The sequence below is a fragment of the Hylobates moloch genome, unplaced genomic scaffold, assembly GCF_009828535.3.
Source record: "Hylobates moloch isolate HMO894 unplaced genomic scaffold, HMol_V3 SCAFFOLD_18, whole genome shotgun sequence".
NCBI lineage: Eukaryota > Metazoa > Chordata > Mammalia > Primates > Hylobatidae > Hylobates > Hylobates moloch.
The window spans coordinates 62,214,794-62,242,420 of record NW_026652293.1 but is presented as its reverse complement, the minus strand read 5'-3'; the positions used below and the strand labels follow the sequence as shown (position 1 = coordinate 62,242,420).

The 27,627-nt window shown below is 45.8% G+C and overlaps 1 protein-coding gene across 2 annotated transcripts in view; it reads left to right on the top strand.

Annotated features, from left to right (window-relative positions):
• The first annotated feature begins 4,957 nt into the window (after positions 1-4,957).
• The window catches only part of ABCB10 (ATP binding cassette subfamily B member 10), a 43,288-nt gene continuing 20,618 nt past the window's right edge, over positions 4,958-27,627 (top strand). For both annotated transcript variants that reach the window (XM_032137283.2, XM_032137284.2), the window contains exons 1-6: positions 4,958-5,610; positions 14,598-14,798; positions 16,327-16,529; positions 22,166-22,300; positions 23,777-23,923; positions 24,938-25,073. In XM_032137283.2, coding sequence (XP_031993174.1) covers positions 5,094-5,610; positions 14,598-14,798; positions 16,327-16,529; positions 22,166-22,300; positions 23,777-23,923; positions 24,938-25,073 — 1,339 coding nt within the window. In that variant the 5' untranslated portion in view covers positions 4,958-5,093. The remainder of the gene's footprint in view (positions 5,611-14,597; positions 14,799-16,326; positions 16,530-22,165; positions 22,301-23,776; positions 23,924-24,937; positions 25,074-27,627) is intronic.

Sequence of the window (27,627 nt, the reverse complement as noted above, 5' to 3'; positions counted from 1 at the left end):
TCTGAGGTCCTGGGGAGTTAGGAACTTCAACATATCTTATTTGGGGGACACAATTCAAACCACATCAACCTTTCTTTGGGCTCTTTTGTGAGAAGGTGAGAGAAAGAAATGTAAAAGCTAAAGATGCTGAAGCCTTCTACCTACAGTGCACTCACCTGCCTAAGTCATAGTGCTAAGAGGTTAAAAGTTACAGCCTCAGCATTCACTGTAATCACACAGTACAGGTGAGTTGCCAAAAGCTTCGATCCTAACCTCTTCAGAGGAATTTACAAAGCACTCCTGCCCCATGTGGATTCCACGCCTTTGCTGTGCATGCTTCACTGAGCTGCTTCCTTCATCTTCAGCCACAGTCCTGACACCCTACCCTTGACATGATGAGCTGCAGGCTTGAGTTGAAAGAAAAAGAATGTACCAATAAGGGTCAAATGACACCCCCAATCGGTTTACAAACTCCAATGAGAGAGCCTTTGTTTTGCTTCTTGTGCTATCGCGTACCCGTTCCTGCTGTCCACATGGGCTCCTCCTTTGCCACCCTTGGAGAGGGACAAGCACCCACAGGTGGAATTGCTCTTGAAGTAATCCCAACAGCTCTCAAGTTGCATCAAAAGAAGTCTCTTTTGAATTCAATACCTGTTAGCTACTAAACCTATTAAGAGTCTATTCAGAGGGCCAGATTTTACCTCTTGGTTCAGTCACACCTCCATCAAGAGCCTTCTGTGTCTTTCTTGTGGGCAGGACTTAAACTTTTGTTTGTTATTCTCTTGGCATTAATACACAGCCCTTTCTTGCTTTGCTCTGGTATTTTATTAATCCAATCACATCTAACTGGCTTGTTTTATTCTTTTCCAAACACACCTTAGAGCATTTTTTGTTTTGTTCTGTTTTGCTTTTTGTCTTTTTTTTTTTTGCTTTTTTCAGAGGCCTAGGAACTTGATCCTAATTTCTAAAGAGGCAGTGAAGGGCCGGGCGTAGTGACTCATGCCTATAATCCCAGCACTTTAGGAGGCCGAGGCAGGCGGATTACCAGAGGTCAGGAGTTTGAGACCAGCCTGGCCAATGTGGTGAAACCCCTTTTCTACTAAAAATACAAAATTAGCCAGGTGTGGTGGTGCGCACCTGTAATCCCAGCTACTCATCGGGCTGAGGCAGGAGAATTGCTTGAACCTGGGAGGTGAAGGTTGCAGTGAGCCCACTCCAGTCTGGGCGACAGAGTGAGACTCTGTCTCAAAAAAAAAAAAAAGAGGCAGTGAAGTTATTCTTATTTTCAAGTGAGAAGGTCATAGAAATGCAAAGCAATAATTCATATATATATATGAAATATGTTATATAAACATATATATATATATATTTAGAGTAGGTCATCTTTCCTGGTGTGATGGCTATATAGGTCCAGGTGATCCTTCTGCTAATATTCATTCCCCATTGTACTTTTAAGAGCCATAGATTTTTTTTTTCTTTTTTGAGACGGAGTCTTGCGTCTTGCTCTGTCACCCAGGCTGGAGTGCAGTGGTGTGATCTCTGCTCACTGCAACCTCCGCCTCCTGGGTTCAAGCCATTCTCCTGCCTCAGCCTCCCCAGTAGCTGGGATTCCAGGCACCCACCACCATACCCAGCTAATTTTTGTGTTTTTAGTAGAGATGAGGTGTCACCATGTTGGCCAGGCTGGTCTCGAACTCCTGACCTCAGGTGATCCACCCGCCTTGGCCTCCCAAAGTGCTGGGATTACAGGCTTTCTTTTTTTCTTTTCTTTTTTTTTTTTCTTGAGACAGAGTCTCACTCTTGCCCAGGCTTGAGTGCAGTGGCCCAATCACAGCTCACTGAAGCTTCGACCTCCCGGGCTCAGGGAATCCTTCCACTTTAGCCTCCCAAGTATCTGAGACTACAGGCACACACCACCACACCCAGCTAATTTTTACGTTTTTAGTTTTTGTACAGATGGAGTCTCCCAATGTTGCACAGACTGGTCTCAAACTCCTGGTCTCAAATGATCTTCCCACCTTGGCTTCCCAAAGTGTTGGGATTACAGGCGTGAGCCACCACACCTGGCCAAGTTTTGTTTTTTAATCAGCTACACTTGAGTTATTTTTCTATTGACTGGAGGCCCTAGAGAGCAATGGCAGAAAAAGGCAGTGGGATGCCATGCCAGGGAAGGCAGGAAGGGAAGGCCAGTCTGACATATCCTGGCCCTTGCAGCAGCAGGGGTTTTCTGGAAAGTGGGTAAGAGAAAGATGAAGCTTATAAGGGCCTGGGTTAAAATTGTCACTTTCTCTCCAACTGGGAGAGTGTCGCGTTCATTGATGTTTCTGCAGCTGGGCTCAAAGAAGAGGTAGCAGGATGCATGATGAGGAATGATCCCACTTCTTTTCAGAAGTCACTGCATAACATATTTGCTAAAAGGATCATGCTTACTCATAAATATCAGTGGAGCTGATTTCACACTACACCTCCAATTCTAGAACTTCTGCACTGATGAGAGACTAGCTTGAATTGTAGTCACCCTGGGGGCAGGAAAGTGGGGGAGGGGGTAGGGAGGCGAGACTCCATGTCCCCTGGGTTTAAGAGGTTGGACTTTAGAGGATTACATGCTTACTGCTCATTTCACAGGCACATTTAAGGCCCGACTTAACCCCACACTTTCTATTATCAATCCTTCCCCCACCTCACTCCTTACCTACTAGGACCAAATACTTAAGGCACTCTACTAGGGACAAAATTTAAAGATGTGCTAAAAAGTCTCAGTAATCAAATAATGCAAAATTTATTTTAATTGAAAATTTTTTAAGTCAGGTTTTATGAGGAGACTTCTGAAAAGAAATGGGATCGTTTTCATCATGCATCTTGCTACCTCCTCTTTGGTTTTTTTTGTTTTTATTTTGTTATGAAAAGATGCAGTCTTGCTGTGTCGCCCAGGCTAGAGGGCATGGAGTGCGGTGATGTGATCTCAGCTCACTGCAACCTCCACCTCCTGGATTCAACCAATTATGCTCCCTCAGCCTCCCAAATAGCTGAGACTACAGGCATGCACCACCAAGCCCAGCTAATTTTTGTATTTTCAGTAGGGACGGAGTTTCACCATGTTGGCCAGGCTGGTCTCGAACTCCAGACCTCAAGTGATCCGCCTGCCTCGGCCTCCTAGAATGTTGGGATTACAGGTGTGAGCCACCGCCCGGCCGCTACCTCCTTTTTTTTTTTTTGAGACGGAGTCTTGCTCTGTCTCCCAGGCCAGAGTGCAGTGTGGCACCATCTCAGCTCACTGCAACCTCCGCCTCCCGGGTTCAAGCAATTCTCCTGCCTCAGCCTCCTGCGTAGCTGGGATTACAGGCACGCTCCATCACACCTGGCTAATTTTTGTATTTTTAGTAGAGACAGGGTTTAACCATGTTGGTCAGGCTGGTCTCGAACTCCTGATCTCGTGATCCACCCGCCTCGGCCTCCCAAAATGTTGGGATTACAGGTGTGAGCCACCGCGCCTGGCCGCTACCTCCTTTTTGAACCCAACTAAAGAAACATCAAGGATTGATACCCTCCCAGTTGAAGAGAAAGTGACAACTTTAACCCAAATCTCACCTTCCTCTTGCTTTCTTTTTCCCATTTTCCAGCTGCCAAACTAAGGGCAGCTGCTGTCAGTTTTTGTAAATAAAGTTTCCAGGGCTGGGATTAGAGCGAGAGAAGAGAGGCAGGATTGTGAAAGGTCAGGAGTGGATACTCAATTAAAATGTTTTATATTTTGTTCATTATGGATTTTTAAAATTAATTTTGATTTTTAAAAATATTGCACTAAAATGTTTATGTTGATTATTGAGGTTTTTTGTTTTGTGAACCCATAAAATTTGCAACTGACAGTACCCTGTCCAGGTCCAGTAAAAATACCTAGGAGTCTACAAAAATCTACCCACGACTCACTGTACCCCGGGTACATATCCCCTCCCCACCATGAAGTCTCCATAAAGTGTCCCAGTGAGTTTTAATGTTCTCTCCTGTCTTTCCATGCACGTGTATTAAGATACATTGCCTTCTGATTGGTGTTTTCCACTTCGAGCAGCGGGAATGCCTCGACACGCCTGTCTTCAAATTTCTGCTCTAGTTAAGAAACGATCTCGGGCCGGGCGCGGTGGCTCACGCCTGTAATCCCAGAACTTTGGGAGGCTGAGGCGGGCGGATCACCTGAGGTCAGGAGTTCAAAACGAGCCTAACCAACATGGTAAAACCCCGTCTCTACTAAAAACACAAAACCAGCTGGGCGTGGTGGCGTATGCGTGTAATCCCAGCTACTTGGGAGGCTGAGGCGGGAGAATCACTTGAACCTGGCAGGCGGAGGTTGCAGTGAGCCGAGATCGTCTCAAGAAAAAAAAAAAAAGAAACGATCTCTTCCCTTCTCAAAGTTATACACATTTCACTATTCGCCAACCACCTCCTCCACGCCGACCAGAGCTGAGCTGACACGCAGCGAAGTCCTCTCAGTGGTCCCTCCGCACCTCAGCCTTGTGCTTGGCAGCGAGACGGGTGACAGGGCCGCCCCAGCATGGGTCTCCCGGGCCGCGGACCCGCCCCACGCCGTGTACAGCACGCTGTCCTCCCGCCCCATCCTTGTGCCGGCCATCGTGTGGTCGCGTCTGCGCGCTCCGCCCGGTCGGCCGGCGTGAGAAAGAGCTCCTGCGGCTCCCAAGTTCAGACCAGAGGGGACCGCGAAGCGCGAAAAAGTTCCCTGCGCCCAGTACGCAGGCGCAGCCGTGTTCCTGGGCTTCCTGGGCCTCGTCCCAGCTGGCGCGCCCGGCGCGCCTCCGCCAGCGGGCAGTTGGGGGCGCTGCAGGGAGGGCACCCGAGCGGGTTGGGGGCGCTCGGAAGGGTGGCTTGCAAGGTCCTGGTAGCTGCAGTCCCCGGAGTGGGGCGGAGGGGCGCGGCACCGCCTGGACGAGGATGGGGCGGGGGCGGGCGCAGCCCGGGGGTGCAGGCACGATTAGACGGGTGACAGCCAGCGGGGAGGGGCGGGCGCCACCTCGTCACGCCCTTTGCTCGGGGCCGGGCCGGGAGGGTCCTCTGGCATTGCGCGCGCCTGGCCGGCGGCCTGAGGCGTACGGGTCGCACGCAGCGCCATGCGCGGCCCCCCTGCCTGGCCGTTGCGGCTGCTCGCGCCATCGAGCCCTGCCGAGCCAGGTCGGCTCCTACCGGTAGCCTGCGTGTGGGCCGCGGCCAGCCGCGTCCCCGGGTCCCTATCGCCGTTCACTGGCCTGAGGCCGGGGCGGCTATGGGGCGCGGGGCCCGCGCTGCTCTGGGGCGTTGGTGCCGCGCGCCGCTGGAGGAGCGGCTGCCGAGGCGGGGGTCCGGGCGCCTCGGGGGGCGGCCTGGGCCTCGCGCGGCTCCTGGGGCTGTGGGCTCGGGGCCCCGGCAGCTGCAGGTGCGGGGCTTTTGCCGGGCCAGGCGCTCCTCGGCTCCCGCGCGCCTGGTTCCCGGGCGGTCCCGCAGCCGCTGCCTGGGCGGGGGACGAGGCCTGGCGGCGCGGGCCGGCGGCGCCTCCCGGGGACAAGGGGCGGCTGCGCCCGGCAGCGGCCGGACTCCTGGAGGCCCGGAAGCTCCTGGGGCTGGCGTACCCTGAGCGCCGGAGGCTGGCAGGTAGGGCCCTCCTCGGCCACTTCCCTCTGCCGGGCCGCTCCTTCTCCACGTGCGGGGTCCCGGGGCGCCGAGAGGGACACGACCGGGCCGCAGAGCGCCTGTCACCGCCGCCTCTCCTGGGCCACTCCTAACTCCGGAGGAAGGAGGGGATGGTTCACCTGAGAGTAGCGTTGTCAAGATTTCGCCTTAGCTGGGGACTTGTTTGCAGATTTTACACTTGTTTTCTTGTTGACACACGTTATATATGTCATTATTGGAATCTTTGGGTCTGTTCCGCCACCAGCTTAGTGGGAGCATCTGTTTTGGCTTAGGCGGCAAAATGAGCTGGAGGTTTTTCCTTGGAAAAAAAAAATTCTAGCCAAAAATATGCCTATTTTGTTATTAGGCATTTGTACTTTTTTTTTAAACCAAAAAAACATTATTTGCTTTAAGCGAGTCAAGCAGTCACCAATGCTTTCACAGCGGAAAGCAAAACTTTCAGACTTGTCTCTTGTGCTTAGTGGTAAGCAGGAAGTTACAGCACAGTGTTGAACAGTCCACACCAACCAGTGATCTGTTCAGTAGCTGAGTAACTTTTTTTAAAGAAGCCAAATGAATGTTTTTAGAAACAAAATTTAAATAGAACAGTTTTCTATAGCTCCTCATTTTTTAGCCATAATTGGAGGAGTGTTTAGATGCACGGGCCTTGTAAGATCTAAAATTTTTTCGATTTCTCTAAATCTTCATTCCTTCTATAAACATTGTTGAGCCCTCATTCTGGACTGGGCCCTGGGGTTACAGTGGCATGCACAAGGAAACATGGTCCCCACTTCTGCTGGGGCTTCTAGCTTAGTGGGGAGAAGCATCTTCGAAATATTCGTATGTATAGAGGTAAGCCTGCACCTGTGGGCTGTGGAAGGGGGCCTGTGAGGTTGTCAGGTGCAACACCAGAAAAGCATTCTTTGCTGCAAATCCATTGCTTTAGAAAGGACCCTCCTGAGTAGTGATTTGGGATTTAGAGTAGGTTTGCACGGTGGAGGAGAGCAGTTAGGGTGGCGACTTTTCATCTACCAGTAGCTATGAAAGCTTAGGGGGCTCTTGGTATCACCCGGGTATAAAGAGAATTATTTCATTGTTCAGTTGGTTGAGTGTAGATTTTGTTGTAAAATATCTTTCTTTTTCTCTTTCCTCTTTTTAAAAACATCGGAGACTAGGAGCTCTCGCTGGACTTTGAGCTGCTTGAGACGGGGACTGTCTAATTCATCTTTCTGTCTCTAGTTCTTAGCATGTGCACAGCACAGAGCAGGTGCTCAGAGTGCCTTCAGTGAAGGAATAAATGACCATACCACCAGGCACAGAGTGAGGCCTTTAGAAACCCGAAGCATCATAGGGTGCGCCCACCACTTCCGTATGTGACTCAAAGTAAGTGTAAGGAAATCCAGTTCTGTTTTGTTTCTGAAATACTAGATGTCAGGAAGGGTGTTTAGGTGTCAGGCTTTGGTGGCCTGCACGTGCCCAGTCCTGCTTATCCCATGACCATTTTTCCTGTGACCCCTCACTTTGTCCCTAGATAACCTGCTATGCTAGTATGTTTTGGTGACAGCCTTAAACAAGACAAGACTGCCTCCTTTTTTCTTTCTTCTTTTGTTTTTCTGGGATAGGGGTCTCACTATGTTGCTGAGACTTGCGTCGAACTCCCCAGCTCAAGCAGCGCTGCCTCTACCGAGTAGTTGGGACTACAGGCATGTGCCACCACACCCAGCTTGTACCTTTTTTTTTTTTTTTTTTTTGAGGTGGAGTTTCGCCCTTGTTGCCCAGGCTGGAGTGCAATGGCATGATCTCAGCTCACCACAACCTTCGCCTCCCGGGTTCAAGCGATTTTCCTGCCTCAGCCTCCCAAGTAGCTGGGATTACAGGCATGTGCCGTCATACCCGGCTAATTTTGTGTTTTTGGAGACAGAGTTTCTCCATGTTGGTCAGGGTGGTCTCGAACTCCCGACCTCAGGTGATCTGCCCGCCTTGGCCTCCCAAAGGTGCTGGGATTACAGGTGTGAGCCACTGCACCCGGCCTTCTTTTTCTTTTAAGAACAGAATATATTTTGTTCCACCACATTGAGAAATTATGAATATGTAATTTGAAGAAACAAGCCTAGGGTTGGCAAACTATTTTTTTTTTTTTTTGGCTTTTCAAACAGATAAATACATATTGTATGTTATGAGGATATCTGATAAAAAGCCCTTATTTAGATGTATGATTTCCTGAGAAGTCATTATATATTAAAGCTAGTTAGGATTAAGAGGAAGTGGGGGTCATTGTTAATTTGTAATTTAAAAAAATGTGTAATTTATCATTCTAAGAGCAGCCTAAGGTGTTGGCACATCTCGTTGAAATGCTGGAGGTAAAGAGCAATTGTGTGTGTATTTTCTAATCAAAACATTAAAAAAGCTGAGCTGAAAAGGAATTCCAATGTTAATTTGTTAATTTTTAGAAAAACAAATACAAAAATCTTTTTCCAAAAATGCAGCTTTATATTTTAATAATAATACCTCCATCTGTCTCAGCATTTTGCTGGGTATGCCTCCTAAACTGTGTGAACAGAAAACTTTGATAAGTAGTTTGCATCAGAAACTTTAAATACACAGTCTACCATGAAATATGTACAGACGTGTGCCAAAAGCAGTTTTAGCATAACTGTGTTACATTCCTCTCCTAAAGGAAGGCCTGAGCCACCCCTTTGGGGAGGAATTCACAGCTCTCTTCATACAGATGTAAGGTCCCTTTTCACTGGTAATTCTCCATCTTATCACTTTGGCCAGAAGGACTCTTAAAAGATGCAGGTGCTTAAGGAAGAGCAGGGTATGGACTGATGGGATAAGCAACACTTCATCAGAACCCTCTGGCTGTGCCTGGCAGATAGAGGAGGCTCTGACCTGAGTGAGTTAGGGGCAGGGTTTTAGGAGCAAATATGGGCCCCTACAGTACTGTGAGATTAGGGCAAAGCTGCCTCCTGGAGGTTCTTTGTGGGGGGGCTTCGGGGAGGGGTCGGGCAGCATGCCTTCCCCACACCTCCCAGGCAGGCTCCTCATTAAACTGTGGACTGTACACATCTATCCCCTCTACTGGGGCGTGTTCAATTGGTGCCTGTGTGGAGGACTCGGGAGGGCTCCTCTCACTGCAGTTACTGATAAGGGGTTGGTGTGTGGTTTGAGGGCAGGACTGCTCTGAGAACCTGAAGCCTGCTGGCAGCTTTTGCTGAGTTTGTAGTTGCATTTTATGAAGATGGACCGTGAGTGACCACAGTGAATATAGTGACAAAAGCAGTGGGTATGGTGGGCAAGGAGGCCAGAGTAGCTAGTTCCTGAAGCCCAGTGAGGATGGAGATCCCACAGGGACAGTGCCCTGTGGGGGCTGGGGAGGATGAACCTTTGAAATCGGAACTGCCCCCGAAAGCCAGGCATGTGTGTGTGCTACGGAAATACGTTGTTTCAGAGAAACAGCATTCTGTAGCTGTGCTGTCGCATCAGATTCCAGAAGGACAGTAGAGAAAAAATGTAAAATATCTTACTAATTTTTTATGCTGATCATGTGTGGATAATATTTTGGATATATTGGGTCAAGTAAAATGTTACTAAAATTAATTTTACGTATCCCTTTTTATAATGTGGCAACTAGAGAAGTTTAAATTACCTAGGTGGCTCCCATCGTATGTCTGTTAGAGTCCATGGCGAGCCCTCCTGTGGTTCATGGGACAGGTACCCGTAACTGTTTTATTTTAATTTTGTCTTTGGGGTACTCCTAACTCTAGAGCATGCTAGTAGCATGGACAGAGACAGTCTGATCTCGCACCAGACACATGGGGGCCTCGGATCTTTCTTCTCCAGATTTCCAGAACCTGGAGTCTCTGGCTTCTTCCTCTCTTCCGTTCTCATCGGTCAGCCGCTCATGTCCTCACTTATTCTCTACCCTTCACTCAGCCTCCATCTCCCCCACACCCTCGACTCCTGTGTTCTCCATCACACCCACCTGCATCCGTGGAAATGTGTCCCAACATGTATAAAAACCAAAGTTACCTTTCTCCACAAAGCATCTTTCCTCTTCTGTGTCGGTTCGGTGAGAGAGACTGCAGTGTGAACCTTGGCCTTGGCCAGAGACATGGGTCGTTCTTATAATTATAACGATAGTAATAAAGATAATAGTTAATATTTCTTGTGTACTCAGCCCTGGGCGTTGTAACAGATGCTTTGAATATGTGTCTAGTTTACTCATAATTCTGCGAGGGAGGGATTGTTTTTATTGCCATTTTACAAATGAGGAAACTGGGCACAGAGAGATGGAGTGACTTATGCAAGGTCAAACAGCTAGATGGCAGAGCTTAAAAGGAGAATTTAAGATAATGAACGCCTAACCTAGGAGGGCGCGTTCTGAGGTTGAGTTGTTCAGGGTTCCGACACAATCCTGACCAACTCAAGCTCAGAACGGCCCTCCTAGGTTAGGCATTCATCATCCTAAATCCTCCCTTTAACCCTCATCTTATCCTCATTTTTCAGGGAGGAAAAATGCTCACATCCAACCAGTCATCACGTCCTAGTTCTTAAAAATATCTGCAGTCCTATACTCTGCCCTTTATCCCTCTGTCCCCAACCTACTTCACTCTAAGTTTGCTTCTCAGCTAGGGCACTAGAACAGTGCTCTGTCGGCCGCTCCTTTTGCTCTGTAGCCAGAGTGGATCATTTAAAAATGCAAATCTGGCTGGGTGCAGTGGCTCACGCCTGTAATCCCAGTACTTTGGGAGGCTGAGGCGGGCGGATCACCTGAGGTCGGGAGTTCAAGACCAGCCTGACCAACATGGAGAAACCTCATCTCTACTAAAAATACAAAATTAGCCAGGCATGGAGGCGCATGCCTGTAATCCCAGCTACTTGGGAGGCTGAGGCGGGAGAATCGCTTGAACCTGGGAAGTGGAGGTTGCAGTGAGCCGAGATTGCGCCATTGCACTGGGCAACAAGAGGGAAACTCTATCTCAAAAAAAAAAGGCAAATCTGGCTGTATCATTCTCCAGTGTAAAGCCCTGTTAGGCCGACCTTGCCACAAAATCCTCTGTTCTATAATCTAGAGGCTTCATTTCATTTCTCAGTTCTCCTTCCTGTGCACCCATGAGGTCTCTGCCCCTGCTCCATCCTGCCAGGCTTTCTGCTCCCTTCCCTGACTCGAAGGTGAGGCCTGTGCTGCTTCCTCTGCTTGGGACGTGGGAAGATGCCAAAGACAGGCTTTGTTGCAGAATGTGGTTCTGCGTCGTGTAAACTGGGAGACCTTGCGTAGGCTCCCTCTCTGTGTTCGAGATTCCTCTCTGAAAAACAAGGATAAGATGAGGGTGAAAGGGAGGATTTAAGATGATGGATGCCAGATCCTTCAGATAACCGTGAGGACTCTGAAGTGCTGCCTTTGAGTCCTTGAATGACAGTGGAGATTGCTGTACCTGCCTGATACAACCAGATGGGTGCCGTGTTCAGCAGTGGGCAGGTAGTAGGCACAGTGTACAGCTTCCTCCAACCACCCCAACCTCTGTCCTTCTATCCAGCCCTGTTGTCCAGCAATCTGCATTTCAGATTTTCCTTCCCCTTTCTTTTGAAGGATATTTGTTTCCATTTTTGCCGCAATTCAGTAGAATGAGGTAACGGAAAGATACTTGAAAGTATCTGTCAAGAAATAGATAATGGAAGAAGTTGCCGGGGCCACCTCAGGCAAGGGTGGGGGCAAGCAAGAGACTTAACTATGGTGAAAGGTGTGGGAGAATTTCAGAATTGCAGTATGCTCAGTTGTGTCCAGGGCTTGTGGTGGAATATGAAATGGTGTTTATGGAGCAAGTCTAAAGTATTCATTAATATCAGAAGACAGTGATATGTAGTCAGATCTTGATTAACAAGAATCCAGTTAACTAAAAGCTGAAAAATATCTTTTACTTTTCTTACATTCAAATTGGACAAAGAAGCAAATGACAATAAAACAAGCTGATAATTTTTTTTTTTTTTTTGAGACGGAGTCTCGCTCTGTCGCCCAGGCTGGAGTGCAATGGGCGCGATCTCGGCTCACTGCCAGCTCCGCCTCCTGGGTTCACGCCATTCTCCTGCCTCAGCCTCCCGAGTACCTGGGACTACAGGTGTGTGCCACCTCGCCTGGCTAATTTTTTATATTTTTAGCAGAGACGGGGTTTCACCGTGTTAGCCAGGATGGTCTCGATCTCCTGACCTCGTGATCCGCCCGCCTCGGCCTCCCAAAGTGCTGGGATTACAGGCTTGAGCCACCGTGCCCGGCCTAACAAGCTGATAATTTTTAAATGATTATTAAAAAGTAAAAGTGTGGGGGGATATCCTGAAATTAATTTGGATTCAGCTAAATTACTTCCTCTTTGTAATCAGCATCATTACCATGTGAGAACAAGACTCAGAATCATAATTAGGGGGCATTTCATTCATGTCATGTGGATTCTTATTGTAGAATCATAACTGATTTAGAAAACTAGAGGAGGAGGGAAGAGGTGGACCTTTATATAGCAGGTCACATACACTGTGCTTTCGGAATTATTCACTGAGGCGAAAGAATAGAGATTAGCTACTGATGAAGGACAAAAAGAATTTTCTGCTGAATCCTAAATTCACCAGGATGACTCCTTCTGGAGCTGCCAGTTCATCGAGGCTGAGGTATTCGGAACCTCAAGTTAGACACACTCCTCGTCCTTTGGGCCTTCAAGCCCCCTTGGGCACTATTCTAAGAAGCATGGTGCTTTGAAACAAGACTCTGGGCTTTACATCAAAATGAAGCGACCCTTGCCCAGCTTCCTATTATTCAGTTAGATTGTGATTATGGGTTTTTAAGCCAGGCATATGGACTTTATGAGCTGCCAGAGCTCACATTTCTGCTTAGGCTATTGAAGAATTTTGATCTGATAGACGTTATTGCTTCCATTGCCAGAGTTCAATTTATTTGTTTGTTCATCCAACAAAATAGTGATTGAGATTCTCCTGTGTGCCTGTCACTGTAGGCAATCGGTGACAAACCAGACCAAAATCTTTTATGTCCTAATAGAGAAAGAAACTAAATAAACAAGTGAGACATTTAGAATGCTGAAAGGTAGGAGCTTCGAGAACACAAATGGAGAGGGAGTGAGGTGGGTAGTGTAGGGTGTCTGAATTTTAAGTGAGGCTGTCAGAGCAGGCCTTTTTGGGGAGGGGACATTAGAATAAAGACCTTAAGGAGGGGCAAGAGCAATTGTTCAAAATTTTCCCCACTTAAAAAGGCCCATGTTTTTCTTAGAACTCTGTTTGTCGACTAAATGTCCAGTTGGCACTGAGTTTGCTCTGGACTCTTTATTAAGGTTATATAAAATAATACTTTTGGCTGGGTGCAGTGGCTCATGCCCGTAATACCAGCACTTTGCAAGGCTGAGGTGGGAGGACTGCTTGAGGCCAGGAGTTTGATACCAGCCTGGGCAACGTAGTGAGACCCCCATCACTATCTTTTAAAAAAATGCATTTCTCTTATTATGAATGCAGTTATCTGATATGTGTTGTTACTAATTGGGTTTTCTTTTCTTTTCTTTTTTTTTTTTTTTGAGACAGAGTCTTGCTCTGTCACCTAGGCTGGAGTATAGCAGCACAATCTTGGTTCGCTGCAACCTCCACCTCCCGGGTTCAAGCGATTCTCCTGCCTCAGCCTCCCAAGTAGCTAGGACTACAGGTGCGCACCGATATATATATATATATATATATATATATTTTTTTTTTTTTTTTTTATAGAGACAGGTTTCACCATGTTGGCCACGTGGCTTGAATCTGACTTGACGGCCTCCCAAAGTGCTGGGATTACAGCTGTGAGCCACCATACCTGGCCTGTTCGTGCGGATTTTCTAAGCTTTTTTTTTTTTTTTTTGGAGACAGCATATTGCTGTGTCACCCAGGCTGGAGTGCAGTGGCATAATCATGGTTCACTGCAGTCTCAACCTCTTGGACTCAAGTAATCCTCCCACCTCAGCCTCCTGAGTAGCTGGGACTACAGGTGCATGCTACTACCCTGGCTAATTTCTGTATTTTCTGTAGAGACAGGGTTTCGCCATGTTGTCTAGGCTGGTCTCGAACTCCTGGCCTCAAACAATCCACCTGCCTCAGCCTCCTGAAGTGCTGGGATTACAGGCATGAGCCACTGTGCCAAGCCAATATCTTCTCTTCTGATAAGACTATCTTGTTTGCCTGTTTTTTAGGTGCGTGAACAATTTTGTTCATATTATTTTCATATCATGTTGATATTTCCCAAAGCAATAATAAGAAGCAATATATCACATGTTTTATTGACATTTGCTTCTGTGTAATGATCCATGAAACTGTTTTCCAAAAGTTATCTAGAATGGATTGTTTGTTTGTTTAAAGCCTACAGCACCTTGTATTCCCAGGCAGTCTCCCATCCAAGTACTAATGAGGCCTCACCCTGCTTAGCTTCTGAGGTCAGACAAGATTGGATGCGTTCAGAGTGTATGGCAATAGACAGTGTTTTGAGATACTAGATGTAATCAAGGGCTTTAACTAGACAGCTTGATCTTCAAGTTACAGTATAGTTAGATGCCAAGGAGTATAGCATGTATAGCATAAATGGAGGAAAAATATGATCTGAGATTAACACCAAAATCAAGAGATAGGGAGGGAGGGACTGGCCAGAACGGGTTCCATAGTTGGCTCCCAGTTTTTCTTGGTGAGGAAGAGTTGATCAGACTAGGAAGTCATCTTCTCTGGTTCAGATGTGATCACTCACTTCCTTAGTCAACCTGCTTGTTCTCACCTGGAACCATTTGGTTCTTCCCTTGAGTCAGGGGTCGAGGAGCAAAAGGGAGGAAACTGCTAGAGACTGAGATCAACGCATACTCTGAAAACAGCTTATTTGGCAAGGCAGCCTCCTAGACTCAGCACCACAGCCCCTTTGCTGAGGCACCCTGAACATTGAGAGTGCTTGTGTTTTCTAGCTGCGGTTGGATTTCTCACGATGTCCAGTGTTATCTCCATGTCTGCCCCTTTCTTCCTGGGGAAGATCATCGATGTCCTCTATACCAACCCCACTGTGGACTACAGCGACAACCTGACCCGCCTCTGCCTTGGGCTCAGTGCCGTGTTTCTGTGTGGTGCTGCCGCCAATGCCATTCGTGTCTACCTCATGCAAACTTCAGGTAACAGTCTCTCCTCTCAGGGATGTGAGTCATCCTGAAGAAGATGTAGAGTCCTGTGGGTTTGTTCGGGCTCAAATCTCATGTGCTCTAGGCTCCATTCTCTTCCTCTCTTCCTGGCATCCCATTAAGTGGGGATAGAGTCCAGTGACTGCCCAGATGTTGGAGTTACAGATTATTTTAGATCAAGCACTCTCTTCTCAACTCTTCTTTTATAGTTGAAGTTGAGCTGTAAGGGCAATCATGTTGGTCTTATGGGAGGTTTGAAAATAAGCCCCTTGGGCTGGGTGCCATGGCTCATGCCTGTAATCCCAGCACTTTGGGAGGCCGAGGCAGGTGGATCACAAGGTCAGGAGTTCGAGACCAGCCTGGCCAACATGGTGAAACCCCGTCTCTACTAAAAATACAGAAATTAGCCAGGCGTGGTGGTGCGTGCCTGTAATCTCAGCTACTCAGGAGGCTGAGGCAGGAGAATCACTTGAACCCAGAAGGCAGAGGTTGCAGTGAGCCCAGATCACACCACTGCACTCCAGCATGGGGGACAGAGCGAGATTCCATCTCAAAAAAAAAAAAAAAAAGAAAGAAAGAAAATGAGGCCCCTGGCCATGAAGCTGGACTTCTGAGGCTTCCAGAAAGCCATTTACATGCCCCATGCTTGTGTTTCTCCTTTAAGTAGCAGCTGGGATGATAACTTTGTTAGTATTTCTCTGAAGAGGTCTCGCTGTTACAGGCAGGTCACTGCCACAATAATGAGAGAACCTGGGACACCAACTCGAAATCTGTTGCTCTCCATTTATCTCTGTGGATAATTAACCAGTTCTTGCCATTTGAAGGTTCAATACAGGAAAGGGTTTCCAGGGAGGAACAAAGTGAGCTTTTGGAAGTTAATGTAATAAAACTTCTTTGTAAATAATACCTTAAGAAAATCTCGGCCAAGTGTGGTGGCTCATGCCTGTAATCCTAGCACTTTGGGAGGCTGAGACAGGAGGATTGCTTGAGCCCATGAGTTTGAGACCAGCCTGAGCTACATAGCAAGACTCCGTCTGTACAAAAAATAAAAATAAGTTAGCTGGGTGTAGTGGCAGACATCTATAGTTTCAGCTACCCAGGAGGCTGAGGTGGGAGGACAGCTTGAGCCCACAAGGTTGAGGCTACAGTGAACTGTGATCGTGCCACTTCATTCAAGCCTGGGTGATAGAGCAAGACCCAGTCTCTTAAAAAAATTAAAAAGTAAAAATAAAAAAAGCCTCTGAGTCATGTTATATTTATTTTATTCCTGTATCCTCTCACTAGCACCCACAGTCTATAGTTAATAAGAGAAAAGTAGTGTTAGTAGTGCATGACAGTTAATGTGCCTGGTTTGGGAAAGTCTCTTTTCCACCCATGGGATACAGTGCAGCAGACACGCTCAGAGGCTGCATTGCTCAGAAGGGTTACAACTCCAGGCCAAGCTGCTGCACAGTAGGTGGCTGCCCCATAATGGTAATGGATGTCTTTACCCCGGTGAGCCTGTTCGTGTTTGCTTTTGCAGGTCAGCGCATTGTGAATAGGCTGAGAACTTCATTATTCTCCTCCATTCTGAGGCAGGAGGTTGCTTTCTTTGACAAGACTCGCACAGGAGAACTGATTAACCGCCTCTCATCAGACACTGCACTCCTGGGGCGCTCAGTGACTGAAAACCTCTCAGATGGGCTCAGGGCCGGGGCCCAGGCTTCTGTAGGCATCAGTATGATGGTATGTTGGCCTGGTTCCCCTTGGTACCTTCCTGCCAGGGCTTGGCTTGCACCAGGCCTCTCAAGTGTGAGATGAGCTCAAGCTGAGCGGTTCGCATCATTCTGTAAGTGCCTAGAGCCAAAAGTGCTGTTGCAGAGGCTGCTGGGATGTGGGGATTGCCTCTGCCTGCATGGCCTCTTGTACCTTCATTTCTCCAGAATGAGTGATTATCTGGAAAATGGACGCTTGTGTTACTGCTGGGTATTCTGAGATGTGTGTATCCGGGGTATTAAGGCAGAAAAGAGTATCAGGTAGAAGGAGCACTGGGTACTACCCTGTGGGTGGCACCAAGCAGTGACTAAATTCCATTCCTCTGTGTGTATAAGTCGAACTGTGCTCTTTTAAGGGGAGAGCTCTTCACTCCCACGGCCTTTTTTCCTTTCCTTAACTAGGTGGCTTGTGCCTGTCCTGTCTGCCTGCCTTACCTCTTCAACCAGTATTTTTGTTCAGCCCAGTGCTGCAGATCAGTAGAGAGGCAATGCAAGCCACATATGTGATTCTAATGTTTTAGTAGCCACATTTAAAAAAGCAAAAAGAAGCCAATGAGATTGATTTTTTTTTTTAATTTTAATTTTTTTAGAGACAGCCTTACTCCATTACCCAGGCTGGAGTACAGTGGCAAGATCATAGCTCACTGCAGTCTTAAACTCCTGGGCTCATGTGATTCTCCCACCTCAGTCTCCCAAGTATCTGGGACTACAGGCACACACCACCAAGTCTGGCTAATTTAAAGAATATATATATGGCCGGGCGCGGTGGCTAACGCTTGTAATCCCAGCACTTTGGGAGGCCGAGGCGGGCGGATCACGAGGTCAGGAGATCGAGACCACGGTGAAACCCCGTCTCTACTAAAAATACAAAAAATTAGCCGGGCGTGGTGGCAGGTGCCTGTAGTCCCAGCTACTCGGAGAGGCTGAGGCAGGAGAATGGCGTGAACCGGGGAGGCGGAGCTTGCAGTGAGCCGAGATTGCGCCACTGCACTCCAGCCTGGGTGACAGCGAGACTCTGTCTCAAAAAAAAAAAGAATGTATATATATTTTTTTGTAGAGGCAGGGGGGTCTCTATGTTGCCCAGGCTGGTCTCAAACTCTTGGTCTCAAGTGATCCTCTTGCCTCAGCCTCCCGAAGTGCTGGGATTACAGGCTTGAGCCACCATACCTGGCTGAGATTAATTTTTTTTTTTTTTTTTTTTTTGAGACGGAGTCTCGCTCTGTCGCCCAGGCTGGAGTGCAGTGGCGCAATCTCGGCTCACTGCAAGCTCCGCCTCCCGGGTTCACGCCATTCTCCTGCCTCAGCCTCTCCGAGTAGCTGGGACTACAGGCGCCCGCCACCACGCCCGGCTAATTTTTTGTATTTTTAGTAGAGACGGGGTTTCACCGTGGTCTCGATCTCCTGACCTCGTGATCCACCCGCCTCAGCCTCCCAAAGTGCTGGGATTACAAGCGTGAGCCACCGCGCCCGGCCAGAGATTAATTTTAATAATGTTTTGTTTAAGCCAGTATTAACAAAATATTGTCATCTCAACATGTAATTAATATCAAAATTATTAATGAGCTATTTTATATTATTTCTTTCATATTATAGTTGACCCTTGAACAATGCAGGGTTGGGACACTGAACCCCACACAGTCAGAAATCAAAGTATAACTTCTGACTCCCTAAAAACTTAACTACTAATAGCCTACTGTTGACCAGAAGCATTACTGATAACATAAACAGTCAATTACCATGTATTTGGTATGTTATATGTGTTATATACTATGTTCTTAGAGTAAGCTAGAGAAAAGAAAGTGTTACTAAGAAAATCATAAGGAAGGTAAAATATATTTATTATTTATTAAGTGGAAGTGGATCATCATAAAAGTTTTTTTTTTTTTTTGAGACAGAGTCTTGCACTGTCGTCCGGGCTGGAGTGCAGTGGCGCGATCTTGGCTCACTGCACCCTCCGCCTCCCGGGTTCAAGTGATTCTCCTGCCTCAGCCTCCCAAGTAGCTGGGATTATAGGCGCCAGCCACCATGCCTCACTAATTTTTTTGTATTTTTAGCAGAGATGGGGTTTCACTATGTTGGCCAGGCTGGTCTTGAACTCCTGACCTCGTGATCTGCCTGCCTTGGCCTCCCAAAGTGCTGGGATTGCTGGTGTGAGCCACTGCGCCTGGCTCATCATAAAAGTATTTATCCTCATTGTCTTCACACTGAGTAGACTGAGGGGAGGAAGAAAGGTTGTTCTTGCTGTCTCAGGGGTGGCAGAGATGGAAGAAAATCTGTGTATAAGTTGACCCATGCATTTCAAACCAATGTTGTTCAAAGGTCAACTGAATTTCCAAATCTGGTATGTATTCTCTACTTATGGAGCATCTTAATTCGGATGCTAAATTTTCATTGAAAGTACTTGATCTATATTTAGATTTTATAAAATGTACAATTGAAAAAGTAGTTTGACATACTCAAGTTTTCCAGACATACTTAATAGTTTGCCAATAACTGAATGGAGTATAGGCTTTTAAATTTTAATTAAACCTAAATACAATTAAAAAGTCAGTGTCTCATTCATACCTGCCACATTTCAAGTTTCCAGTAGCCATGTAAGGCTATCGTTTTGGGCAGTGCAGTTCTAGACTCGTGGAATAAGAACTGTAAATAATCCTTTCTCACAAGTGGAAAAGCTTGGATTTTGTCCTTTGTGTCCCATGAAGCATTCAGAGAGGAAGGGTGTGTTGACTATTAGATCTGACGTACGGAATGAAAAACAGCTTTGAAATCTCATGATTTTCCAGCTAAGAGAGAAGCAAACCTCTGGAAGAGGACCCTTCCTGCACTAACATGCCATTTTCCAAATATGAATAGTTTTGGGGATCAGGAAGAGTTCAAGCTGGGAAAAATCACTTGGAGTACTTTTTGTAACAAGGAAAGGGAATTCAGTGTAGGTCAGATGAGCAATTCAAAGGGGTCTGTTTGGGATGCCATAATAATACCACAGACTGGCTGGCTGAAACAACAGAAATGTATTTCTCACAATTCTGGAGGTTAGAAGTCCAGGGTCAAGGTGCTAGCAAAATAGCTTCATTCCGAGGCCTTTTCTCTTGGCTTGTAGGCAGCTGCCATCTTACCATGTGCTCACGTAGTGGAGAGAGAGTGTGCTCTAGCATGTCTCTTAAAAGGACACTAATCCTATTGGATCATGGCCCCACATTTAACGACCTCATTTAACCTTAGTTACTTTCTTAGAGACCCCATCTCCAAATATAGCCATGCTGGGAGTTAAGGCTTCAACATGTGAATTTCAGGGGGAATTTCCATTCAGTCTATAAAAGGGCCTCAGGAAGTGGCTTCACCTAGGATCTTATCTTTGGCTCTAGAGGATCAGAAATGTGACTTTGTTTCTCCTGCACAAACTCATGGACCTGACATAGGGGAAGTCCAGTTATGAGAACCTGATATTGTGTGTGGCATACTGCCAATTTATTAATTTACATAGTGGGCCTTCCTACCATCAAGTTGTATTTCTGCTATTCCTTTTTTTTTTTTTTTTTTTTTTTGAGACAGGGTCTCACGCCGTTGCCTAGGCTGTAGTGCAGTGGTGTCATCTTGGCTCACTGCAACCTCTGCCTCCCGAGTTCGAGTGATCCTCCCACGTCATCCTCCTGAGTAGCTGGAACTACAGGCGTGCACCACCATGCCCGGCTAATTTTTGTATTTTTTATAGAGACAGTGTCTCACTATGTTGCCCAGACCACTGGTTTTGAACTCCTGGGCTCAAGCGATCTGCCTGCCTCAGCCTCCCGAAATGCTAGGATTACAGGCGTGAGCCACCATGCCTAGCCCATTTCTGCTATTCAAAACACTTCATTATGGTGCCAGGACCCTGTATTAGTCTTCAGAAGGTTTTTCATTAAGTATGGAACCAGAGTGAAGGGAGGGGGGTGGTTCTGGGACAGTTCTAGGAGAATCTTGATGGACTGTGCCTGCCCCACACAGAGGACACCTGTCCAGTTGGTTCATTTGACATCAGTTGTGTTCAGGCCCCAGAAGTGTTAGACCTGCCCTGTTGGTCTCATGTCCTGATGGTGACCATCAGAGATATGATTGTGTTCCCCGAGGCTCACCCTAGGTGTCCTGATGGACTTGTCTTTTCTGGGTGGGACATTCCTATACATATCTCTCCTCTGTGAAGGTGCCAACCTCCTTTCTGCCTCAGGGCCTTTTTATGCAATGGCTCTTCCTTCTTGGTGGCGAGGTCTTCTAAGATCGTGTTATATCTGCAGTGATACTTTCTCTCTCTTTTACTTGTTTATTATCTAAGTCTCACCTCTTCTTTCTTGCATGAAAACTCTGTGAGGGTTGGTTATCTCCCAGGTGCCTGGAATAGTGCTTGCACTCAGTAATGTGGGCTTTCAGTAACAACTTGTTGAATGAGTAAATGAATGAGTGAATGATTGGTTGATCCATCCACTTATGTTTCAGTTTGCAGTTTTTCCTTAGTATTATTTAGCCTTGTACTGATTATACTATTTTCTGTGCAAATGAGACATGGTAGATTTTAATAATTTGCCGAAGAGATGCTAGTACTATTGAAAGTACAATCACCAACTTGCAAGGTTGACAGGAAAACCCTCTGTTACTTACTTCTAGAAGTTAGGTTATTCTTTCAGCAATTCCAATTGCTAGAAGCTTCTCAGTATGTTGAGCCCAGATCCATCCTGCTGACTTCAGTCCACTGAGCCATGAAAGCAGCTCTAATTCTTCTTTGACTTGTTAGTTGTGCCCTCCAAGTCCTCTGTTGGCTGTTTGTCATGCAATATGCGGGTTTTTGGGTTTTTTTTTTTTTTTTTTTTTGAGACGGAGTTTTGCTCTTGTTACCCAGGCTGGAGTGCAGTGGCTCAATCTTGGCTCACTGCAACCTCCACCTCCCGAGTTCAAGCGATTCTCCTGCCTCAGCCTCCCGAGTAGCTGGGATTACAGGCATGCGCCCCAACACCCGGCTAATTTTTGTATTTTTAGTAGAGATGGGGTTTCACCACGTTGGTCAGGGTGGTCTCAAACTCCTGACATCAGGTGATCCGCCCGCCTTGGCCTCCCAAAGTACTGAGATTACAGGCGTGAGACACCGCACCCCACCCGATGTGGGGTTTTTTGGTGACTTCACCATCTTGGTCATTTTGATGGGACGTGTTGCTCTGGTTGTTCAGTGCCTGCAGGTGGTTCAGACATGAATACACAACTCCTGAGGTGGTCTGGAGTGTGGAGCAGAATGGGCCTCTGCCAAACTCCCATCCTGTCTCTTCCCACTCTGTTGTTAAACAGCATGGTCTGATCTAGTATTGGCCTGAGGATTCTTTCTTCAGCAATTGCTTCTCACATTTCTTCTATGTGGCATGCTGAATATTTATGGGGTTTTGTGAAGAATAAAGATGTCTGAAAAATTCCACCAAAACAGGATATAACAACTTGGGGACAGTACCTTCAAGTCTGCTATTAATTTAAACACACTCACACACACACAGACACACCCACACACACACTCCCCTATCGTAGGTAATGAGAATGTCTTGCCACGCTATGTAACAAACACCTCTCAATTTTTTTTGTTTTTGACAGTTTTTTGTCTCACCTAATCTGGCCACCTTTGTTTTGAGCGTGGTGCCTCCAGTGTCAATCATTGCTGTAATTTATGGGCGGTATCTACGGAAACTGACCAAAGTCACCCAGGATTCCCTGGCACAAGCCACTCAGGTAAAGGCCCCTTCCTATCCGCGTGGTTTCCAGCAGAATGGGGTCACAGCCAGGATCCTAGAGGGCAGATCCTAAGGGATGTGCTTAGGTTTTTCAATAAAGTGCCTTCCTTTCCTTTCATTAGAAATTACCCCAAGATCCCAGAAACTTAAACTACTCTGTTTTCTAGACTAGATTTCTACCCATATCTCAAAGTAGATCCAACTTGACTAAACATTTTGTGGGGTCCTTACTTGTTGCTATCACTATTTCTTTTCGTTCTTTTTTTTTTTTTTTTTTTTTTTGAGACAGGGTACATGAGAAAAGTTTTTTCATGCACTCTAGGCTGGAGTGCAGTGGTACAATCACAGCTCAGTGAAGCTTTAACCTCCCAGGCTCGAGTGATCCTCCCACCTCAGCCTCCTCAGTAGCTGGGACTATAGCCACATGCCACCACGCCCACTAATGTTTAAAATTTTTTGTAGAGACAGGGTCTTACTGTGTTGCCCAGGCTGGTTTCAAATTCTTGGGCTCAAGTGATCCTCCCACCTCGGCCTCCCGGAGTGCTAGGATTACAGGCATGAACCACCATACCTAGCTACTATCACTATTTGTTATAGGACAAAACAGTTAATCAGATTTTGAAAATAGTTACTAGATAACACTGTTTCATTAATTTAATAAATCAAGCTTTGCAGTGCTGTGCAACGTTATCTTTTCAAAAATTAAAAATGGCCAGGCGTGGTGGCTCGTGCCTATAATCCCAGCACCTTGGGAGGCCAAGGCGGGTGGATCACCTGAGGTCAGGAGTTTGAGACCAGCCTGGCCAACATGGTGAAACCTTGTTTCTACTAAAAATACAAAAATTAGCTGGGCATGCTGGTTCATGCCTGTAATCCCAGCTACTTGGGAGGCTGAGACAGGAGAATCACTTGAACCCTGGAGGTGGAGGTTGCAGTGAGCTGAGATTGCGCCATTGCACTCCAGCCTGGGTGACAAGCGTGAAACTCCATTCCAAAAAAAAAAAAGAAAAATAACCATTATACTTTCATGTTACAAAAACCATGCATGTTTATTGTTGAAAAATTTGAAAATATAAAGAGAGAAAACAAAAACACGCATAATCCCGTCTTTTAGAATTAACATTATTAACATTTTGGAGTCTGTCTTTTTCTCTGCATAAAAATGCATTTCTGCGTCTACGTATACTCCTATTTTTCTGCCTATATGTTTTTCTGATACATTTAGGTATAGGTTTTTTTTCCCCAAAACTAGGATTGCTTTGTATACTCTGCTTTGTCACTCTTTTTTGACTTAGTCACGTATTAAGAGTGGCTTTCCACTGATAGTGTCTTTTGTGGAGTTCTCACTTCTTACTATCACTATTTCTTTTCTTTTCTTTTTAATAACAAAATGAGAACCACATTTTATTTTTGCTTCTAGAAGCTCTTGAAATATGACCCTTCTCCTCCTGAAATGTATTTATTATTCTGCCAGCTAGCTGAGGAACGTATTGGAAATGTAAGAACTGTTCGAGCTTTTGGGAAAGAAATGACTGAAATAGAGAAATATGCCAGCAAAGTGGACCATGTAATGCAGTTAGCAAGGAAAGAGGCATTCGCTCGGGCTGGCTTCTTTGGAGCAGTAAGTAGATCATTTTGGAAAAAGTCAAAGTGGCAAATGTTAGAATGGTGAGAGTTTTATTCTGTGGTGCTCAGCATAAGTAGAAAATAATTTTAATTTTTAAAATTTTAGTCTTAATATGAAGGCCGAGAATGACTTTCTTTAAAATATTTTTGTGAAAAAGGAAGAAACAAGTAAATGTCCTTAGAGAAAAGTCAGTGCATGGTGTGATTGGGCACTGATTCTTTGCGCGGTGCAGGGCAGCGGCATCAGCTTTGCCTGAGCACTGGTCTGCCTCACCAAGACTCAGCTCCACCCCAGATCTGCTGGGTAGGAAACTGGGGCCAGCAATCTGTTTAACAGGCCTTCCAGGTCATTCTGATGCCAGCAAAGTCTGAGGATTAACCAAAATCACCTCAATGTGTTTCAAGAAACAAGTATAAAAAATCAATCACAATGCACTCAAATAGGACACTGAAATAGAAAATCACTATGAGGGCAAATTCAAGATATGTGTAAACTGAAAAGAACTTCAGAGGCAATTCCGTCATTGCTATGATTAACAGATAAGGAGCAGTGGCCCAGAGAAGGCCTCCCCTATACCTAAGACAACCACACATGTAACGAAGGGAAAAGCAGGCCATAGATACAGGAGTCCAGCTCCTCAGGCTGGTGTCCTTGCCTAGAACATCTCATTATATTATATAAACCCATACAGTAGATACTTATTTGTTTCCTCTAGTTAGGGAAGGAACCTTTAATATTACTTTTATCTTTTGCAAACTGAGTAGATGGGATAAAATCGGGATCTGATGGGAGACTTAGCTTATAGGTTTTCATGGTGATGAGATTGTTTTCTTCATTATTGCAATATTACAAAACCATTTTTAATTTGAAACTCAGGTGAAATTAATATTTTGGAAAAATCTTGCTGTGACAGTTGAATGCAAAAGGGACATTACAGGCCATGTTCATGCTTTTTGCATTCTGGGTCCTTGATTCCCACCTGACTTCTGTGTTTTCATCACTCGACAGACTGGGCTCTCCGGAAACCTGATCGTGCTTTCTGTCCTGTACAAAGGAGGGCTGCTGATGGGCAGTGCCCACATGACTGTGGGTGAACTCTCTTCCTTCCTAATGTATGCTTTCTGGGTTGGAATAAGCATTGGAGGTAAATAATTTAAATAGGCTTGGGGTGTTACAAATTAAAAATCAGAGCATCATTTCTGAAAGAGAAACTGAACTTTCACATTACTTCAATTAACTTCTACTAAAAAAGCATTTCCTAGAATGTTATTATTCCAACTGGGCTTTTAAAGAAGTAAAATGAGCATGACCCTCCCCAGCAGGTGAGCAAACAGCTCCTTGGTTGGGAAGTTTGGGATCTTTGCAGGCCTCTTATAGCTCAGCATCACTCTGGAGTGGTATTTCCCAGCCTGTGTCTTCAGACCATTTGTTCACTTGCTCACAGGTGCAGGCAGGAGGAGGGCGGCGCTAAGCAAGTGTGGACACAGAAACCCATAGTCCTGTGTTAGTGATGGTTTCGTGATTGGCAAATCAGTGGAGAATAAAATTCCTTTTGTACAAAGTCGACCACATTCAAAACTAATGAGCAATAAAAAAAATTTATAAATTATCAAGTGTATGAAACAGAGTTGCCTGCTTTTATTAAGAATCTGTCAGAGTTCAGCTTTTATTTTTCATTCCCGGATGAAGGAAAGCAGGAATGCATCCCCAGTCAACTTGGGACAAATGATTTCCTGGTTTTTGTTTCCCTTCTTGTCTTTGAAAATCAAGATGGAAAGGTCAGGTAAGTAGCTTAAGGTCTGATTAATGGAACATTATCAGGTATCCTATGGTGTTGCCTCAACCAGAGAGTTTTATTTTCAGGGTTTTGTATCTGTCTGATTGTTGAAGGTAGAGGCATTTCCGTAGACATCTGCAGGCAAGTGAGGATTTTTTTCTGGAATGAGATTTTCAGAGACCCCTGAAAAAAGTATTTTAGTTCTGCCAGCTGATCTTAAATAAAAACTGATTAAGATGTTTTGGGATGCTGGATGGTTTGGGAAACAAGAAAGTGGACCGGTTCAGGAGGACCCACAGACAGTATGTAGCTCTTCCCTCTCCATTTCCTGGATTGAGCCTGCTGGGCTGGAGGTTTCACACCCTGTTGTGGTCCTGTTCCCTTACGTCTTCTGTCCTCCTTCAAGTGGACTACCTACCCCACTTCCCCTCTCCCTAGCCTTTCTGTTCACATTCCAGGCTTCCTCCCTGGCTTCCCTTCATCTTAATGTTTTCTGCCACATTTGACATGATCTTTCTCAGCCCCTCCTCTTCCCTCCTCTGAACCACTTGGCATGATAGAAGTTATTTCTGTTTGTGGTTGTTCTATTGCCCTCTCTATTCACAAGGGACAAGTTCACAACTGTGCCTTGCACAGAATGTGTTGGAAAACACAGTTCTAATCCATTGCTATAGTCAGTTACCACCACTGGTTATGGGAGGTGCTGCTAAGGCTTTGTCTGCATGCAGAGATTGGGTAATTTGGCTTTCTTAACCACAGGCTAGCCCACAACTCTGGTCAACTGTCTTGTTCAGGATCTGCCATCTGGTGCAAGGAGGGATGAGAGAAAATATGGGTAGGTCAGTGTACATCTCTTGCCACCAGTTCTTCCACATTTATAACATAGATGCCTAAGGTGACAGGAATTTAATCCAACAACTTGAATTAGCAGGTGAGAATTCTACCACTGAACCACCAATGCCCAACAACTTAAATTGGATTTTAAGTGCTTTTATGTTTATTTGTTTATTTATTTATTTAGAGACGGAGTCTTGCTCTTGTCGCCCAAGCTGGAGTGCAGTGGCATGATCTCGGCTCACTGCAACCTCCGCCTCCGGGGTTCAAGCAATTCTCCTGCCTCAGCCTTCCGAGTAGCTGGGACTACAGGCACGTGCCGCCACACCTGGCTAATCTTTTGGATTTTTTTAGTAGAGACGGGGTTTCACCATGTTGCCCAGGCTGGTCTCAAACTCCTGAGCTCAGGCAATCCGCCCGCCTCAGCCTCCCAAATTGCTAGGATTACAGGTGAGAGCCACTGCACCCAGCCGTGCTTTTATGTTTTTAAAGTAATTTTATACTTTTATAGAATTGCTGTCTAAAGTGATTCTATAATCTACAAAGCAAGAAATTCTATTTTATTTATTAAATAAGAATTTTTATTTTGGTTTCTGCTTAGAAAGGCAGACTAGGGGTAAAAACCCCAATGATTCTAAGTACATTGTCTGCTAAGATGAAGTCAGAAGTACTGTATGAAGAAAAGCAAAACCTAACCATTTTCAAGTTTACAATTCAGTGGTGTTTAGTACATTCATAATGCTGTGCAACCACTACCTCCATCTAGCTCCCAAACAGTTTCATCACCGAAAAGAAAACCAATACTCATTAAGCAGTCTATCTACATTACTTCCTCCTGCCAGCTCCTGGCAACCACAGTTTGCTTTCTATCTCTATGTATTTACCTATTGTAGATATTTCATATATCTACATACAATATATGTCCTTCTGTGCCTGGCTTCTTACACTTAGCATAATATTTTCAAAGTTCATCTACATTGTAGCACGTATCAGTACTTCATTTCCTTTCTTTTTTTTTCTTTCCTTTTTTCCTGAGACGGGGGCTTGCTCTGTCACCCAGACTGGAATGCAGTAGGGCAGCCTTGAC